Source organism: Hypanus sabinus, chromosome 8 (assembly GCF_030144855.1).
Source record: "Hypanus sabinus isolate sHypSab1 chromosome 8, sHypSab1.hap1, whole genome shotgun sequence".
Taxonomy (NCBI): Eukaryota; Metazoa; Chordata; class Chondrichthyes; order Myliobatiformes; family Dasyatidae; genus Hypanus; species Hypanus sabinus.
The window spans coordinates 162,810,524-162,830,556 of NC_082713.1; the positions used below are offsets into that span (position 1 = coordinate 162,810,524).

Here is a 20,033-nt window from a genome sequence, read left to right on the forward strand (position 1 = left end):
TATTACAAAATTGGAAAGAAGTAAATCCTCCTACCACGTTTCAATGGCTTTCTCAAACTATTTCTTATTTGAGCCTGGAAAAAATTAGAAGCACTATTTTTGACTCATCAATTAAATTTGAAGAAACTTGGAGACCGTTTATTCGACATTTTCATATGAATTAATTTGGCCCTTTCCAGACCTTTTTTCTGCTTATTCATGTTCAGGTATGGAGTTCTGGAGTTTGTTGACACTATCATATACTTGTAAACTATTATTATTGCCCATGTTAGTTTAGTTTAGAGTTTTATTTTTCTCAATATATACTTTTTTTCACATATTTTCAAATTTTATTTCTCTTTTTTAATGGTTATTTTTGTTTATTTTTCCATATATAATCATATGGACTTGGTTGATTAAGGTATTTTCTTCTGTTGATGTTTAATAGGATATTGTTATCTTATTATCAACGTGATTTCAAGTCTATTGTATTTATAATTTACTCATTATTATGTTATGTTTTTTTTGTGTATATATGAAAATTAATAAAAAGATTGAAAAAGAAAGAAAAGCTGAGATGGAGGAATATGCCTCATGATCAACTCTTCTTGGTGCACAAATATATAAATGCAGTCCGAATTCTGCTCACGTGACCTGGAATATCTAGCAGTTAAGTGCCGTCCTTTTTACCTACCACGGGAGTTCTCTGGGGTCATTTTGGTAGCAGTTTACATTCCACCTCAGGCCAGTGTCAAGCAGGCTTTAGATGATCTGAGCAATGGGATCAACATGCACAAAACAGTGCGCCCTAATGTCTTCACCATCGTTTTGAGAGATCTTAACCAGACCAGTCTGAAAAAGTCACTAAGTAACTACCATCAATGGATCACTTGTGATACTAGAGGAAACATCACACTGGACCATTGCGACACCACCATCAAGAATGCCTATTCCACACCCTCAATTCAGGAAGTCGGATCACCTAGCTGTACTATTACTCTCTGAGTATAGGCAGAGACTGAAGACTGCAGCATCAGCAGTGAGGACCAAGAAGGTTTGGACAAGGGAAGCACAGGAGTGCCTACAGGACTTCTTTGAATCGGTGGACTGGACCGTATTCAGGGATTCATCTTTGAACTTGGATGAGTATGCTGCAGTTGTTATTGACTTTATTCAAACCTGTGTGGATGAGTGTGTGCCTGCAAAGACTTAACTGCACATTCCCAAACTAAAAGCCGTGGATGAACCAGGAGTTACGTCATCTGCTGAAGGCTAGATCTGTAGCATTCAAGTCTGGCGACCCAGGCATGTACCAGAAAGCCAGGTATGATTTACGGAGGATTACTTCAAGGGTGAAGCGACAATTTTGAACGAGGTTGGAGGTGACATTGGATGCACGGCAACTCTGGCAGGGTCTGCAAGACATTACTTCCTGCAGAGTGAAACACAATGACATGAATAGCAGCGATACTTCACTACCAGATGAACACAATGCCTCAATGCCTGCTTTGAAAGGGAGAACACAACTACAACTGTGAAGATCCCTGCTGCACCTGATGACCCTATGATCTCTGTCTCAGAGGCCGATGCTAGGCTGCCTTTAAAGATAGTGAACCCTCACAAGGTGGAAGATCCTGATGAAGTACCTGGTAAGTCTCTGAAAACCTGTGCCAACCAACTAGCGCGGGGTCACCAAACTTTTTTTGCGCCGCAGACCGGTTTAATATTGACAATATTCTTGCCGACTGGCCGACAGAGGAGTTGGGGGGGGTTGGGGTGTTAATCACGACCTGAACATAGGTAATAAGTCAACTATAAGTCACTTATAAGTGGCTAATACACTCAATTTTGTTTCTAAAAGGGTTTAATGAATTTAATATTAAACACACAGCGCATATTTTCCTCACATGAATATAGTGATAAGTCAATTATAACTCACTTATAAATCAATAGCATCATAACATTTTAAGTAATGTTTGAATATTAAACACACAGCACATATTTTCCTCGTATGAACATATAAAATCATTGCAACATACCAGTGAGAGGACAAGATAAGGGCTGGAGATCCCCGAACTGGGGGCACGGTGGTCGCAGTCTGGAGAGAGCAACTGAGCGAGAAGTGCAACAGGGCGTGTGCCCACCCCTCCTTGTAGGTAGGTAGGATCTATCAGCCAACAAAAGTTTGGCTCGAGGGATGACTTTCAGCATATCGCAACGAGTTAGCTGCTCTGCTTCTTACGAAACCCTGAGCCCGAATTAGGTCATCTGCGAATATTTTAGCACTGGGTTCCCCACGAACATTCGGTGTGCTAAACAGGTTTAGAGGCGGCGCCCATCTGTCCGCACTCCAAGCCAGTAGCAACGGCACTTCTCGCTGGCCACGTAAGGCGGCTGGTTACCCAAAGCCAACCAGTGATCCCTGGCGCTAGGGTATCACTGTGTTTAGGTAACTGATGACTTTGCGTGGGTCATGACTTTGCATACGTTCAAGTTCAACAGTGGGCGTGACAGGGAATGAGGAAAGGTGCAGCTGACTCGTATCATTTCATATCGCCAAATCGTATCGTTTCCTCACGGCTTTTCAGGCTTTTCAGCCTGGTGTTTGGGGACCACTGCACTAGTGGGAGTATTCAAGGAGATTTTTAACCTCTCACTGCTATGAGTGGAAATTCCCATTTGCTTCAAAAAAGGCAACAATCATACCTGTGCCTGAGAAGAATAATGTGGACTGCCTTAATGACTATTGCCCGTAGCGCTCACATCGACAGTGATGAAATGCTTTCAGAGGTTGGTCATGACAAGACTGAACTCCTGCCTCAGCAAGGACCTGGACCCATTGCAAATTGCCTATCGCCACAATAGTCGATGGCAGATGGCTTTAGACCACCTGGACAACACAAACACCTATGTTAGGATGCTGTTTGTTGACTATAGCTCAGCGTTTAATACCATTATTCCCACAATCCTGATTGAGAAGTTACAGAGTCTGGGCCTCTGTACCTCCCTCTGCAATTGGATCCTCAACTTCCTAACCTGAAGACCACAATCTGTGTGGATTGGTGATAACATATCCTCCTTGCTGATGATCAGCGCTGGTGCACCTCAAGGATGTGTGCTTAGGCCACTGTTGTACTCTATATACACATGACTATGTGGCTAAGCATAGCTGAAGTATCATCTATAAATACAACCATTGTTGGTAGAATCTTGGTGATGAGAGGGCATACAGGAGTGAGATATGCCCACTAGTGGAGTGGTGCCACAGCAACAACCTGACACTCAACGTCAGTAAGACTAAAGAAATGATTGTGGACTTCAGGAAGAGTAAGACAAGAGAACACCTACCAATCCTCATAATGGGATCAGAAGTGGAGAGAGTGAGCAGTTTCAAGGTCCTGGGCATCAAGATGTCCGGAGGATCTAACCTGGTCTCAGCATATCAATGCTGGCAAGACAACAACTGTACCTCATTAGGAGTTTGAAGAGATTTGGCATGTCAACAATGCACTCAAAAACTTCTAAGTGCAGGCTTGTGATTAAAGATCTCACAAAATATTACGTATTTCAGTGATGACCTTGGAAAACCTGAACCTTCAAATATATTATTCATCACAATACTTAAGATGTGATCTCTCTGAAGTTTGCAGGAATAGGCTCTTCATTAAGAACCTACAAGAGGAGAGGCTGTACTTGATCTGGTATTGGGAACTGAACCTGGTCAGGTGTCAGATCTCTCACTAGGAGAGGATTTTGGAGATAGATTGTGATCACTATCTCCTTTACCATATCTTTGGAGAGGGATAGGAACAGACAAGTTAATTGGAGTAAGGGGAAATATGATGCTATCAGGCAGGAATTTGGAAGCATAAATTGGGAATAGATGTTCTCAGGGAACTGTATGGAAGAAATATGGAAAATGTTCAGGGGATATTTGTGTAGAGTTCTGCATAGGTACGTTCCAATGAGACAGGAAAAGGATGGCAGGGTACAGGAACCGTTGTGTACAAAGGCTGTTGTAAACCTAGTCAAGAAGAAAAAAAGAGCTTACAAAAGTTCAAAAAATGAGGCAATAGACAATAGGTGCAGGAGTAGGCCATTCGGCCCTTCTAGCCAGTACCGCCATTCACTATGATCATGGCTGATCATACACAATCAGTACCCCGTTCCTGCCCTCTCCCCATATCCCTTGACCCTGCTATCTGTAAGAGTATCTAACTCTCTCTTGAATGCATCCACTGCCTTCTGGGGCAGAGCATTTCACATATCCACCACTCTCTGGGTGAAAAAGTTTTTCCGCATCTCTGTTCTAAATGGCCTACCCCTTGTTCTTAAACTGTGGCCTCTAGTTCTGGACTCACCCATCAGTGGGAACATGCTTCCTGCCTCCAGCGTGTCCAATCCCTTAATAATCTTATATGTTTCAATCAGATCCCCTCTCATCCTTCTAAATTCCAGTGTATACAAGCCCAGTCGCTCCAATCTTTCAACATATGACAGAGGCAATGAGAGAGATCTAGAAGATCATAAGGCTAACAGAAAGGAGCTTAAGAAAGAAATTAGGAGAGCCAGAAGGGGCCATGAGAAGGCCTTGGTGGACAGGATTAAGGAAAACCCAAAGGCTTTCTACAAATATGTGTACTGCATATGTTAAGCAAGGTGGCTTCTTTGTTTGTTAAAAGTAAAACTACTTCTTTGTTATGCTAACTGGTGAGGGAGTGCTTTTCTTGCAGAGCATCCCCGAAGCTCGAAGCTTGTTTGGGTTACAGTTGCTGATAACGGGGATTGTATTCATTTGTTAACCAATTGGGTTGGATGTTATTTTCTCTTGTGGATCTGGGAGCTGGGATTGCACAGTCTTTTTGGGGAGTCGGGAAGAAGACGGTGAGGAAGGTGGACGGGTGCGGCACTGATGGTCAATCACCGAGGGTGGTCCCAGGTGCGGGGGTCGTGGAGGTTGGAGAAGAGCAAAGAGTGGTCAGAGGGTTTGATGATTGAGCTCCAACGATGTGCACTAATTGACTGAACTCTGATAAGTTTTGGCGCCTTTTCTTTATTTTCTTTGTTTCATATATATTGTATCGTTATTAATCACTTAGTTCTAGTAAGATTTATAAAGTGTATTCTGTAAGCGTACCTGGTGTGAGCTTGATATTGTGTGTGCGAGTTTGTATTAGCGTGTATTTCACAGCATCCACATATACGGGATGTGGGGTTTGGCGGTTGGACAAATTTTCCTCTAGACATACACCAGCCGATCGTGTAAGCATTACATATGTGAAGTGCAAGAGGATAAGACGTGAGAGAATAGGACCAATCAAGTGCAACAGTGGAAAAGTATATGGAACCGGAGGAGATAGCAGAGGAACTTAATGAGTACTTTGCTTCAGTATTCACTATGGAAAAGGATCTTGGCAATTGTAGGGATGATTTATAGCAATTTAAAAAGCTTGAGCATGTAGATATTAAGAAAGAGAATGTGCAGGAGCTTTTGGAAAGCATCAAGTTGGATAAGTCACCGGGACTGGAGGAGCTGTACCCCAGCCTACTGTGGAAGGCAAGGGATGGGATTGCTGAGCCTCTGGCAGTGATCTTTGCATCATCAGTGGGGACAGGAGAGGTTCCGGAGGATTGGAGAGTTGCAGATGCTGTTCAAGAAAGGGAGTAAAGATAGCCCAAGAAATTATAGACCAGAGAGTCTTACTTCAGTGATTGGTAAGTTGATGGAGAAGATCCTGAGAGGCAGGATTTATGAACATTTGGAGAGGCATAATATGATTAGGAACTGTCAGCATGGCTTTGTGAAAGGCAGGTCATGCCTTACGAGCCTGGTTGAATTTTTTGACTAAACACATTGATGAAGGTAGTGCAGTAGATGTAGTGTTTATGGATTTCAGCAAGGCATTTGATAAGGTACCCCATGCAAGGCTTATTGAGAAAGTAAGGAGGCATGGGATCCAAGGGGACATTGCTTTGTGGATACAGAGCTGGCTTGCCCACAGAAGGCAAAGAGTGGTTGTAGTCAGGTCATATTCTGCATGGAGGTCGGTGACTAGTGGTGTGCCTCAGGGATCTGTTCTGGGACCCCTGCTCTTTGTGATTTTTATAAATGACCTAGATGAAGAAGTGGAGGGATGGGTTAGTAATTATGCTGATGACACAAAGGTTGGGGGTGTTGTGGATAGTGTGGAAGGCTGTCAAAGGTTACAGCCTTACAATAATAAGATGCAAACCTGGACTGAGAAGTGGTAGATGGAGTTCAACTCAGATAAGCGTGAGGTGGTTCATTTTGCTGGTCAAATATAATGGCAGGATATAGTACTAATGGTAAGGCTCTTGGCAGTGTGGAGGATAAGAGGGATCTTGGGGTCTAAGTCCATAGGACACTCACGGCTGCTGTGTAGGTTGACTGTGGTTAAGAAAGCGTACGGAGCATTGGCCTTCATCAACCGTGGGATTGAGTTTAAGAGCCGAGAGGTAATGTTGCAGCTATATACGACACTAGTCAGACCCCACTTGGAGTACTGTGCTCAGTTCTGGTCGCCTCACGATAGGAAGGATGTGGAAACCATAGATTTACAAGAATGTTGCCTGGATTGGGTAGCATGCCTTATGAAAACAGGTTGAGTGAACTCGGTGTTTTCTCCTTGAGCGACGGAGGATGAGAGGTGACCTGATAGAGGTGTATAAGTTGATGTGGATAGTCAGAGCCTTTCTCCCCAGGGCTGAAATGGCTAGCATGAGAGGGCAAAGTTTTAAGGTTCCTTAAAGTAGGTACAGAGGATATGATGGGGTAAGTTTTTTTACGCAGAGTGGTGAGTGCATAAAATGGGCTGCCGGCGACATTGGTGGAGGCGAATTCGATAGGGTCTTTTAAGAGACTCCTGGACATGTACATGGAGCTGTGGGTAACCCTAAGCAATTTCTAAGGTAAGGACATGTTTGGCACAGCTCTGTGGGCCGAAGGGCCTGTACTGCGCTGTAGGTTTTCTATGTTTCTGTGTTAATGGACATATCCTTAAGTTGTGTACCAAGATCCCTGACCCATCTGGAGTGATGGGTCACACCCATAATTGTGCCTTCAGAATAGGAAAGCTATCATTGGAGTAATTAATCAGGTGCCCACAATACAAATATTTCAGTAGTCTAATATCTAAGTAAGTACTAGCACCCTTTCACTATTTGGGAGTGTCTAAGCCATCTATACTCAGCTCAAAATTGTCCCATCAGTGTCAGCAGAATGTTCCTTTAAATAGCAGACAAAGGAACCAACTAAAATTATGTTTGCCAAGTTCAAATGAGACAATGAAGTAATGGTTCATGGAATGGAACTTTCAGCACAGTTTCATTCAATTTGCAGAAATAGGTGTTGCACAAATAGTGCCATCCTTATGTGCATGGCTAAAGCTGGGAAACATGTTCTGACAAGAAGTGTCCCATCAAACTTAAGATTGTTTGTGACTTCACCTGGTATCACTAGCTAGTGTGATTTGCTCCAGATAAAGTCAATTTTTTTTGAAGATGTACAACTTCAAAGCATAGTACTACCTTGAGCCAACTTCAGCCTGGTTTGTCTTTTAGCTGAGATGATTTGAATAGGTGGAGGTTGTTGGCAACAGCATCTCTGGAACAAGTGAAAATATACCAGGGGTTCCCAACCTGGGGTCCACTGATCCTTCGGTTAATGGTAGGGATCCATGCCATAAAAAGGTTGGGAACCCCTAGAGTTTACTGTTTTAGCATCCCCTATTGATTTTGATACTCTGGAAGTACAACAACATTATATTAACTGTTTTGTTATCAGACATTTTGCAAAAAAATAACCTGCGTTCTAGAAGGAGTGGCATGGTATCCATGAAGACTTCACGCAGAGAGGAGCAGGACTGATGAGAGGAGCTGTACTGAGGAGATGACAATAAAGACGAGCTTTATTTGTCATATGTATAGTGAAACATACAGTGAAATGTGTCATTTGTGTCAAATCCAACCAGCAAGGATTGTGCTGAGAGCAGCCCATGGGAGTCACCACCCATGTGGCGCCAACATGATATGCCCACAGCATATCAACCCGAATGTGGGAGGAAACCGAAGCCCCAGAGGAAACAGCCTGGTGATGGGGACAATGTACAAACACCTTACAGACCACGGTGGAATCCAACCTTGACCTTGCATCCGATGCTGTAAAGTGCTGCACAAACTGCTATGCTACCTTGCTGCCCTGGGAAGTGGTCAAACTTAGGCAGCGGCAGGACTGAGAGAGCAGAGGCCCGAAGAAGGGGCAAGACTGAAGCAACTCTTGATTGACTGGCGTTTTGATTAACTGGTACTTGTCCAGCTTTGTAGATGTTGGAGCTGTCTACCTATTTTATGGGTGGGTCAGTACCAGTGCTGATCCGATTATGATATTTTCGGTAGTTCAGTCTGTCTAAGAGAAAAGACCCTAACTGAATGAAGAGAAAGCATGGTAATTTAAAATGTTTCCATCAACTGAAGTGTTTAAAAGATACAAAAGAAGTTTTGGCACTAAGTCCAATTAAACTTGACGACAAACTGAAATTATTGAAGTATGTCTGTTGGATACAATAATGGCAGACAAATGAAGTGGAAATTACAATTGCACTTTATTTCTAAAACAGATTAACTGAATCTGGAAGGGCTATCAAAAATATAACCAATGGTAGGAAGTTTTGTGGCAATTACAACCAAATAAAAATATTATTTTATTTATTTTTATTACTGTGTGTTATGTGGCAGATGATGGAAGTGAAGCCAGTGGTGTTCTGTAGGAATAGGAATGGGCAAACATTTTTATCATGAGAACCTATGCAGAGTTTACAGTGCCATGGAAATTTAAATCAAAACTGGAGAGAACTGGCCAGCAGGTTTTAGTTTTAAGTTTGTTACCGGTGAATTATACTGAAGTTGCCATGAAGCTTGAGATCAGGAGAGTGACTTGAGTGACAACAGCTACTGCTGTCATTAACATAAGTGAACGCAGCCAATCTGGGGCTAGAGGAAGCCTGGCCGACATAAAATTTATTGGTACCTTGACCAGAGCTGGAGGAAGCAGAAGCAATTGAAAAAAAATTTATGGAGAGTTGGAATGGATCTGACAGTGTCATTAAACTTCAAAGCAACACCAGAGCTGAAGCAAACAGGGCTGATGACAGCAAATGTATTTTTTAAAGAATTCCAGTGGAAGCACAGCATTGTGAGTAAAGCTACAATGTTTTTTACATGGCATAATGTTTTAAACTCCCACATAATTCTGAAAGTATGAAGTAAGATCTATAGCAGACTGACACTAACAGACTTACCAGCTGTAAACAACCTCTAACAAAGGTGTTAGATTACCATCCTGTGTCAGAATGCCTATATCTACAGGACCTGTTTAAAGAAGAATGTCCCATAGTTATTCCGATCTTCTACTGATTGAAGCACGTGCTGATTCCACTGAATCATCTCAACTGGTGCTCGTCTCTTAGCAAATGATGGGTGTTGCCCAGGATCTTTCTGAATGATACTGATAGGCCTTTCTCCAGAGTTAACTTAAAAGCTAAGTAAAGCCTGCATAGTTGTAAACATTCACTGACATTCATAAACAATGCATTATCATAGCACTTTATGGTTAAATAAAATAAACAATAATAAAGTGAAATTGAATAACTGAAGAACATGTAAACCAACTTAAATTTAATGTTTTTCAATAAAAAAATCCTAACAGTTGCTCTTCCTCCAATAGCTATTTCTTCTCTAATATCAATGGCCCTACTACTTTGCACCAGATAGTGTGATGAAACCTATGAAATTTCAGAATGTCTCATTGAATTTTGTTATAAGTCTAAAGTTGTCTCAACATCAACAATCATCTGTTTGGAAATTTGGAATCTCCTTTTTACACTTTTGTTGTAAGTACTTGTATCAAATACAGTAAAGTAAGCTGTTAAAATTGCCCTGCAGTATAAACAAGGAAAAAAACACTTATTTAAATGAGGGTTTCAGGATATTTATCAGAAGTATAAGGAGAAAAATGGAACAGTGGACTGAAAAAGGAGATTTAATTTTTGTAGATGAATGACCATTCTCTCTCATGAACAGCAAAAGTATGTTCTATTCACAGTATCAATCAAATACGCCATTTTAAACTTTGTGAGAAATTTGAGCCGTTTTCTCATAAAGTGTATTGATGAACATGTTGACAGGTCGTTTACATTGATGTTTAAATTCACTATAATATTCTATGTTGCCCTATTTTTCTTTCAGATAATTCTTCCTGAACTTTTAATATGAAACAGAAAGATGACATATTATGGCAGAAACAAGAGTATACTCTGCCTTATTCCCCAGCAACACATAATTTAGCATTCACAGAGGAGTGTGACAAGTTATGTTCCTTCTCTCACTTTTAATCTCACTGGTGATCTAAGATGCGTTGGTTTCTGGCTTAAGATCGTATTTTTTCTACTTTTCTCAAGGGAGCAACTTTGAAAGGTTACATTTTGCTTGATTATATTTTTAAACCCTGAAGTAACAAATTATATATTTTTTAAGAATTTTTATATTTTCACCAACAATGTTATAAAATAGTGTTATAAAATGCATTTTTGTGTAGCATTTTTATCTAAAGATGATATCTGATACTTAATTCTGAGCATTTACTTGGGATCATATACAAAAAATGCTAGATTTAGGTTGAAGATAACCATTTCCCATTAGAATTATTCAATATTAAAATGCACCAGCAATCTTTTAATGTAAGCTTTGTGAATTGTTTCTTACAGATGTTCAATCCTAAAAGTATTGCCAAACTTGCAGGTGGTGGATGGTGGGAGAGTTACTTCCATTGATGATGCTTCTGCAGAGAGGCTTAGCAAACCTTCAGCAGGGAGTTTCCTAGCTCTATGTCAGACTCAGCTTCAAGAAATTGAATTATTACACAGGAGACACAAAACTGAATTGGAGTAAGTCTCCCTTTTTGTATTTTGTCCTTTTTGACTGTAACTTGAGGCTGTGCCTCTTGCAAATGCATAGTTTTTTGACACATATGTTGGTTTGATTAAAGAATTGCACAAAACAGGAAACAGGACAATTTAGTTTAAGCATTTTCCAGTTTTAATATATCAACACTTGGCTTGAGATTTCCACTGAGGTTGGTTCCAGTATAGGTTTAATGAAACTCAATATGTAGTAAAGCTGCCTTGTTGGTGCACTGGCATTTCTGCACCATCTTTCAATTGTCTTATATCATCGACCACAAGCAAATTAATAAAAAATATTGGCATATTTATATCAACTTGCATGTATTTTAGAGCTTTTAAAGTATCAACTTTTCTAGAATACCCTGCTGAATCATAATCAGGCAAAATGGCGACAATGTCAAAAGAGGATATCAAAGTACGAAGAAAATATTATTATCAGAGAACATATATGTCACTATATACAACCCTGAGATTCATTTTTCCTGTGAGCATACTCAGCAAATCTATAGAGCAGTAACTGTAACAGGATCAATGAAAGAGTAACCAGAGTGCAAAAGACAACTAACTGTGCAGATACAAATATAAATAAATAGCAATAAATAATGTGAACATGAAATATTGAGATAAAGAGTCTAAAAGTAAGGTCATTAGTTGTGGAAACATCTCAATGGATGGGGCAAGTGAGTGTAGGTACCTGCTTTTATTCAAGAGCCTGATGGTTGTGGGGTAGTAACTGTCTTCAACCTGTTGGTGCAAATCCTGAGCTCTTCTGATGGCAGCAATTAGAAGACAGCATGTCCTGAGTGGTGAGGATATCTGATGATGGATGCTGCTTTCCTACAATGGCATTTCACGTAGATAGGCTCAGTGGTTGGGAAGGCTTTACCTGTGTTGTACTGAGCTGAGTTATAGGATTTTCCATTCAAAGGCATGGTTTTTTCTATACCAGACCATGATGCAGCCAGTCATTATACCTTCCACTACACATCTACAGAAGTTTGTAAAAGTTTTAGATGTAATTTAGTTTGCAGACGCCTAAGGAAGTAGAGGTGCTGCCATGCTTATTTGCAATTGCACTTACGTGCTGGTTCGACAAATCCTTTGAAGTAGTTGCACCCAGAAATTTAAAGTTGCTATCATTCTCCACTTCTGATCCTCCATTGAGTACTGGCTGCTGGACCTCTAGTTTCCCTCTCCTGAAGTCTACAGTCAGTTCCTTGGTTTTGCTGACATTGAGTGAGAAGTTGTTGTTATGACACCACTCAGCCAAATTTTCATTCTCCATCCTGTATACTGATTCATCACCACCTTTGATTCGGTGGTGACATCAGCAAACTTGAATATGGCATTGGAGCTGTACTAAATCATACATGTAAGTCGTAGGTCTTATATTAGAAGGATTTAACAAAATTCTGATCAAGTAAAAATGCAGAGGGAATATGAAAGGAAAAGAAACGTTTATGGGGAGAATTCCTGAACAGGAGGCTGCTGTGGACCATTGCACAGAAAAATTTTAAGGGACAAAAACATACTATCTATGATCATGGTCTTGGAGGATGTTGATTTACTGCTGTGGAAATGCAGTTTCTGAGAATTAATTATTATGTGGGATAGGTACCCATGAATTTGGGTATATACATTACACAAGGAAAAGAAATTGAAGATTATTATTTATCAGAACATCATACTTGAGAGTGAGTTTATTGAGCAGGAGGTAATGGCAGCTCTTTTGCAAGGGAAATGGTACAAGAAGGGAGTAGACCTCTTATCACAACATCTGGAACAGAGCTAGAGTAATAATCCATTTTAATGGGAATGAATCTAGGGAGGAAGTGGTAGCTTTTAAGTACAAGATGGTTGAGATTACAAAAGAAGAAAGAAGAAAATTACTTGATTTGTGAGCTTGACAGTGTTTTACAAAGGCAGTTAAATGGATGGCACCATTCTCGGCAACATACAGACTATTAGATTCTCCCATGAGGGGATGAGTGTAGAAATGCCCTGGTGAGAAATTTAACAGAATTCTTTATATTGAAGTGTAAAAGGCACTGATAACCTATGACACAACGAGTCCATATCAACCATAGTGCCCACTCCACTAGTTCCAATATTTTGCATTTGACCCATATCGCTCTAAGCCCAGTCCTTCTGTGTAGCTTTTCAAGCATTGATAACATTGTATCTGCCTCAACCACTTCCATATGCAACACATTCCATATAGTCACCTTGCTCTGCATGAAGAAATTGGCCCTTGGACCCCTTTCAAATCTTTTCCTTTTCACCCTATATCTATGCACCCTAGTTTTGGTTTTCCCTACCCGGGAGAAAAGACTGTTACTAACTACCGTATCTATTCCTCTGATAATTGCAAACATTTCCGTAAGACCACTCTTCATTCTCCTATGATCAAGGTACAAACACCTAGCCTGGCCAACTTCTCTTGTAAATCGGGCTCTCTGGTCTTGGCAACAATGTGACCAGTCACTTATCTAAAAAAAGATGTGCTGGCATTGGAGAGGATCCAGAGGAGGTTGCCGAGAATGATTCTGGGAATAAAAGGGTGAACATATGAGGAGTGTTTGATGGCTCCGGGCCTGTATTTGCAGTGTGGGGGGATCTCATTGAAATTTGTTGAATATTGTAAGACCTAGACAGAGTTACGGTGGGGAGGATGGTGAGACTAGGACAAAAGGGCACAGCCTCAGAACAGAGGGATATACATTTAGAGTAGAGGTGAGAAGGAATTCCTTTAGCCAGAGGGTGGTAAAATCTGTGGAATTCATTACCACAGACAGCTGTGGACGCCAAGTCATTAAGTACATTTAAAGTACAATTTGTTAGTTCCTTAGGTGGTCAGGGTATCAGAGGTTACGGGGAGAAGGCAGGAGAATGGGGTTGGACGGGATAATAAATCAGCCACGGTGGAATGGCATAACAGACTTGATGAGCCAAGTGGCCTTACTTTGCTCATATATCTTATGGTCTTAAATTATTATTTATGTATCTTTTTGTTTTTAACAGCAGATCAAATTTGTTGGAGATTGCAGATGCATACTTGCATCACTGTGAAGAACTGATGCATCTGGCTGAAGAATGTAGATATGCTCATGAGTATGGAGAATTATGTACTGCTGAAGAGAAGGAGCACCCTAATAGTCCTGTTGATGATGAATTTTGTTTTGGAAAGCAACACAAGAATCTGACTATCAATTGTATAAAAGTAAATAGCCAAAACACTGACCACGTAATGGATTGTGATGAAGTTCTGACTCCTATTACTCACATTTATGGGAAGAGAAATCAAAATGATTATTTACGCACAGCTTCTCATGATTCCCAGGACCATGATCCCAGACTCTTTGCAAATCTGAAACAAACTTCTTTTTCTTTGCAAGAATTCAGAATGAGGAAAGGTCAGATACAACCTAAATCCAACAGAATGGCATCTGAATCACAGAATGATGCGAGTTTGAAGGGGAGACATGAACAACAAATCTCAGAGGATTACATTAAAAAGTAATAATGCAAGTAGATTTATTAATATGTTTGTCAATTATTTATTTTAATTGTGGTCATAGTTTAGAAATTTTGAACATTGCAGAATCCATATAAGAACTTTCTACTAATCAATCAACAGCAAACACCAGAATTGACAATTACAGTACTAATAAATTTGTGCTCCTGTAATTATAATCCTCTGTGGCTTGCATAAAATCTGGGGCTGCTGCTTTCTGCAGATGGCTGTTTAATGTCAAAACAAGTATTTTACAATGATTTTACATTATTTGCAGAAAATGGGATATCTTGATTGTTTCTGCACACTGAAATTCTTTACTTTTAACATGTTTGTCCTTTATTGCTTCTGATTTAGTACCTTTGATGCCTTCTATTAGTTTCCCAGTTTAACTTGGTAGAAATAAGGTAGGTCAGCCAGAGCCACACTTTATATAGTTGCAGTACTGAACAGAAAAAAAGCCAATGTTCCAAGATTGGTTCTGTGCAAAAAATAAATATACAGTACTTTTGTAGGCAGAACACCTTATTTTCTCAACAAAATTTCAGCTTTAATTGTGTTAAATAGCTCATGCATATGCACCTTGCACAGTTTGGGATTATGTTTTTAGGTGACCATTTCGTTCATTGCTAGCAATTTCCATCAGATTTTCTTTTCACGTGGTCTTGACATCAATAAGGCATTCACCTCATTAGATTTACATAAATACACTTTTATCCTTTTTGACACATTGTGTCCTTTTTTCTTTCAGAACAGCTTTTTCCAATTATAATTGGTCCATAGTTAGAAATGCCAAATGATTGTTTGGTTCAAAAAAGACTTGTGTAAAATTGTAATGAGGAGCATTTAGACATTTACAAAGTATTATATATTTTACAATCTTGTTGTCAAACACAGCGTAAAAAGAGCAGGAGACAAGTACGCAAGCCAAGGTTGGTTCAGTCATGATCTCATTGAATTGTGGAAGAGATGCAACTGGTATCCTGTGATCGGTACACCCACGTTCTGTTTCTCGATCTTGCTGGACCTCCACTTTCAAATGCTTACAGAGGTTTCTAATATCCTTGGGATTGACTTCCAGTTCAAGAATATTTCATATTTATGATTAATAAGCTTCTGAATTTCCTGACTTTGTTTATACTTTTGTTGGAAGAGCTGAAGGTTTCTTCACAAATGTAAAATGTACTAGACTTCAGGGCAGTGCAGGCCCAATGGATAGTCTGTGACTTCTTTTAGTTGGTGTTTATCAGCCCATAAATGTGAATCCGTCTGAAGAATGCAGTCTCAATGTTCCTAAGACCTTTAATATTGGTTTCCTTGGAGTAATTTTTTTTCTCTTGCTGTCATTGTTTTGGGGACATGCTGGAAATAAATTCGAAGACTTAGTGGTAGTATCTTCAAACACATATTTAGAGCCCTATCTCCCTCAACCAGGAGAAGTGGAACATACTAAGGAACTACAGAGGCAGTATAATCGTCATACTCATATTTATCTCCTTTAGGAAAGCAGATAAACTTGAATATAGTAAGAAGGGGAATGTAATGACAATCATCCTCCTTAGCTGCCTCTTCTCGGCAGCTGAAGAGCTTATATTTGAATTACTGTGTGGCTTCTATCAAGATAGAACTACAATGGATATGATCTTCACTGTGAAACAACTCTAAGAAAATTGAAAGGAGCGGCATCAATTGTTGTACGTGGCCGTCCTCAATCCAGAAAAACCCTTTGACTATGTCAACTGAGAGAGTCTGCAGAGAATCCTTTAAAATCTGGCCACCATTAGGATTGTGTCTCCATTCTACAACTGCATGATGACCTACAAGCCCAACCAATGTATCCACAAGAGACCCATCCAAGTCCAGAGTGGGGTTAAATAAGGTTGTGTTATAGTTTCACCCCTCTTCTTAATCTTTCTTTTTGTGGTATTGCATCTGATTTCCAGCAATCTTCTTGCTACAATGGAGCTAATCTACAGGATTAATTGGAATATGTTCATTTTCCAGTAATCCATTCCAGAAGTTAGAGCAGTTGAGCCTCCATCACTGAGTCATGATACACAAACATTGGGTGTGTACATGCACACTTGGAGGCTATGGTTCAAGATTCAAATCATTGATGGTTCTTTCACTGAAGTCTATACAAATATAAGCATCTTCCATCAACTTTCTCCACTCATTAGAGATCCATAGTGGAAAATGTGGATCAGACTCCTTATCATAGATAGGTAAATTGATAGATAGTTCATTGATTCCAAAGGAAGTTACATTGTCACAGTAGCATTACAAGTGCACAGTTCTACAAATATACAATTAGAAGAGAAGAAAGAATAAAAAATAAGTTACCTCAAATAGTCTTAACAGAATGGGGTCATCACATCCCTGGCTTTAGGTTGACTCATTATAGAGCCTAATGGCCGAGTGAGAATGACCTCGTAGAATGCTCTTTGGAGCAGCACAGTAGTCTTAGTCCATTACTAAAAGTGTTCCTCCATTCAGCCAAGGTGGCACGCAGAGGGTGGAAAAACATTTTCCAGAAGCGTCATGATTTTCCATAGGGTCTTTTGTTCTACCACAGCCTGCAGTGTGTCCATTTTGACTCCTATAACACAGTCAGCCTTTCTAATCAGGTTATTGAGCCTGTTGGCATCACCCGTGTTGATGCCGTTGCCCCAGCACACCACCTCATAGAAGATTGTACTGGTGACAACAGACTGGTAGAACTTATGAAGGAGAGGCCTGCGTACCTCAAAGGACCTCAGTCTCCTCAGGAAGCAGAGGTGACCCTGCCCCTTTCTGTACACATTCTTTGTGTTGGTGCTCCACTCAAGTATGTCATCCAGGTGCACCCCCAGGTACTTGTAGATCCTCACCACATCCACATCTTCATCATCAATAGTAACAGGGAGCAGTGCAATCTTAATCTTCCTAAAGTTTATCACATCTCTTTTGTCTTACTAATATTAAGCTGCAGATGATTCAGCTTGCACCATTTGACAAAGTCATAGTCTAACTTGTCTTCATTCTTGGATGCCATACACTGGAAGAGGCTGAACTGATTTACCAAGGTTGGAAAGCAGGAGGTCAATCAGAAAAATGAATTGGAATAATTGAGTTGCAACAGACAAAAACATATATAAAGGATAAATACTTTATAACCAATATTAAAGATAGTGTTATAGAGATTAACGTAGGTGATAGAATGAATAAGGAACAATATGATCAGGTTGTGAATAGAAAGGAAGGCAATGGTTGAATAATGATCTTCAAGTTTTCAGGTTTTTTTTAAGGAACTAAAAAATTTCTCTTGGAGGCTGAAGATGGATTTTTTTTTTTGTTTAACTTTGGGATTTATCCATCACTGATCATTAGGTAAACATATTGACAGCTTGTGGAGTAGAGGTGTCCAGGAAGATGAGAAAGGGTAGTTATAGTTGTGAGTTGTAAGGCTACATTGATAGTACTTCCAGATGATGCTGTGTTGGTGCAGAAGAGTAAGCCTCAAATAGATCTGAAGGTAATACTGCAGCTGGAACGAAAAACTATCCAAGAAGACAAGATGTAGGAAGAAAATCATCTTTGTTCATTGTTTCTTTTAATAACTGACCATTGTGAGAAAGTAAGAGTTTTTCCATATTTGGCCTGCATCTTCTCAAAACAAATTTAGAATCATTTTATAAGGTAGTGGTTGAATAAAAATTAGTGGTATTTGATTTTTAATTAATTGTTTGTATTTTTCTCCTAATTACAATATTTCTTTTGTTTTGTCAGCTATGCTGCTATTGTCTTGCAATCCCACTGGCGGGGGTATATCATTCGGAGAGATATTCATAAGTACTCGGTACTTCATAATGCAGCTTCACTGATTCAGACTGCTTGGGTAGATTACTGCAACAGAAAGAAAGTTGCCTTCCAGCATAGTGCTGGCAAGCTACCTGAGAAATGGAAGTTATTTGATGACAGTGATGAGAGTAGAAATAGAGCAACCATTATCATTCAGGTGAGAGAAAACCATTCCATTCTTTGCTATAAATGTATTTTTTTTGTGCTTCATTAATTTAGGAAAACGAAACAAGTGATGTGCGTTCTATATGAACTTGTGTGACAAATGCTTAGGAGGAATCCTGTATATGACTTTAGGCCTCTGGCATGTGTTTTGCTTGTGACATTGTCTGTGGCTACTACAGAGTAGTTAACACGTTTATTATTATATCAGGCATCTGCCAGGATAGTAGAGTATGATAAAGATAAATCTTGATCTTTTATAATCCAGTATTGCGTCTGTTCTTAGCATCAAACTGATTGGTTCACTAATAACAAACAAGAAAATCTGCAGATGCTGGAAATCCGAGCAACACACACAAAATGCTGGAGGAACTCTGTAGGCCAAGCAGCATCTACATCGCCTGTACTTTTTTCCATGGATGCTGCCTGGCCTGCTGAGTTCCTCCAGCATTTTGTGTATGTTGCTTTAACAATAATCTTCATTTTCTTGGAAAAATGTATTGTTTAAATGGAGTAATTTGCCTTTCACAAATTTAGAGTGATTTTTCATCTCTTTATTAATCACTTAATTTTGTTTTATTATATGAGGGAATACACATGTAATTCTATTGATCTCTAATTCAATTACTAATGCAGAGTTTTCTCCCAAAATATTAACATGTCCTGCTTGTGTTGCATGCACTGCCCTTTTGATGGAGTGGTACGGTAGAGTAGTAGTTAGCTCAATGCTTTATAGTACAGGTGACCCAGGTTCAATTCCCGCCGCTGCCTGTAAGTAGTTTGTATGTTCTCCCTATGACCACGTGGGTTCCCTCCGGGTGCTCTGGTTTCCTCCCAAAGACCTACTGGTTGGTAGGTTAATCGGTCATTGTATATTGCCTTCTGATTAAACTAGGATTAAATCGGGGGATTGATGGGTGTTGTAGCTTGAAGGGCTGGAAAGGCCTATTCTGCACAGGACCTTAATGCTGTCATAAGTTATTGAAAGATGACTGAGAATTTTAGAAGAAGAGAAAAGAAACCCTTAGATCCCATTTCACAATGGTACATAGGTGACCATACTCATATCATCATCTGTTGGGGGAGAAACGCATCTGAACTCTGAGCTACTTATTACCACTCTGTCAGGGGTAATAAAAGGTCCCTGACCTTCCACGGATAAAACTATAGATGTGCTTATTCTCTGAAATCTCTTTCCTCTGAAGTTCGGATCATTGCCACACTGGTCGTTGGAACATTCTATGTGGTGATAGATGACCTATCCTACATTTCCCAGTCTGCTGTGGTTAATCATCCTGACAGGATTTCATAGGATTACAGATTTGTCAAAGGTTCAGACAGTAGTCCAAAAGCGATTTACTAAGCTAATTCCCAGTATGAGGAGGTTGCCCTACCAAGAGAAGCTAGACAGTTCACATCTTTATTCCTTGGAGATTAGGAGAATGAGGAGTGATCTTACTCAAAGATATAAGATCATAAGGGGACCTGACTGGGTCATGGCAGAGTCACAAAGAAAGCATATAGTTACCAGTTAAGAGTCTACTCATTTAAAACCGAGC

General features: G+C 39.9%; 1 protein-coding gene across 11 annotated transcripts in view; it reads left to right on the forward strand.

Annotated features, from left to right (window-relative positions):
* lrriq1 (leucine-rich repeats and IQ motif containing 1) overlaps nt 1-20,033 on the forward strand; it is a 162,385-nt gene that overhangs the window by 64,069 nt on the left and 78,283 nt on the right. For 9 of the 11 annotated variants that reach the window (XR_009513741.1, XR_009513740.1, XM_059978411.1 and 6 more), the window contains 3 exons: nt 10,761-10,940; nt 13,980-14,474; nt 18,241-18,469. Coding sequence is in view for 9 of the 11 variants with exons in the window: in XM_059978411.1 (XP_059834394.1) it covers nt 10,761-10,940; nt 13,980-14,474; nt 18,241-18,469 (904 nt within the window). In the remaining 2 variants the exon portion in view is untranslated. The remainder of the gene's footprint in view (nt 1-10,760; nt 10,941-13,979; nt 14,475-18,240; nt 18,470-20,033) is intronic. The other 2 variants (XM_059978414.1, XM_059978416.1) reach the window with 1 other exon arrangement.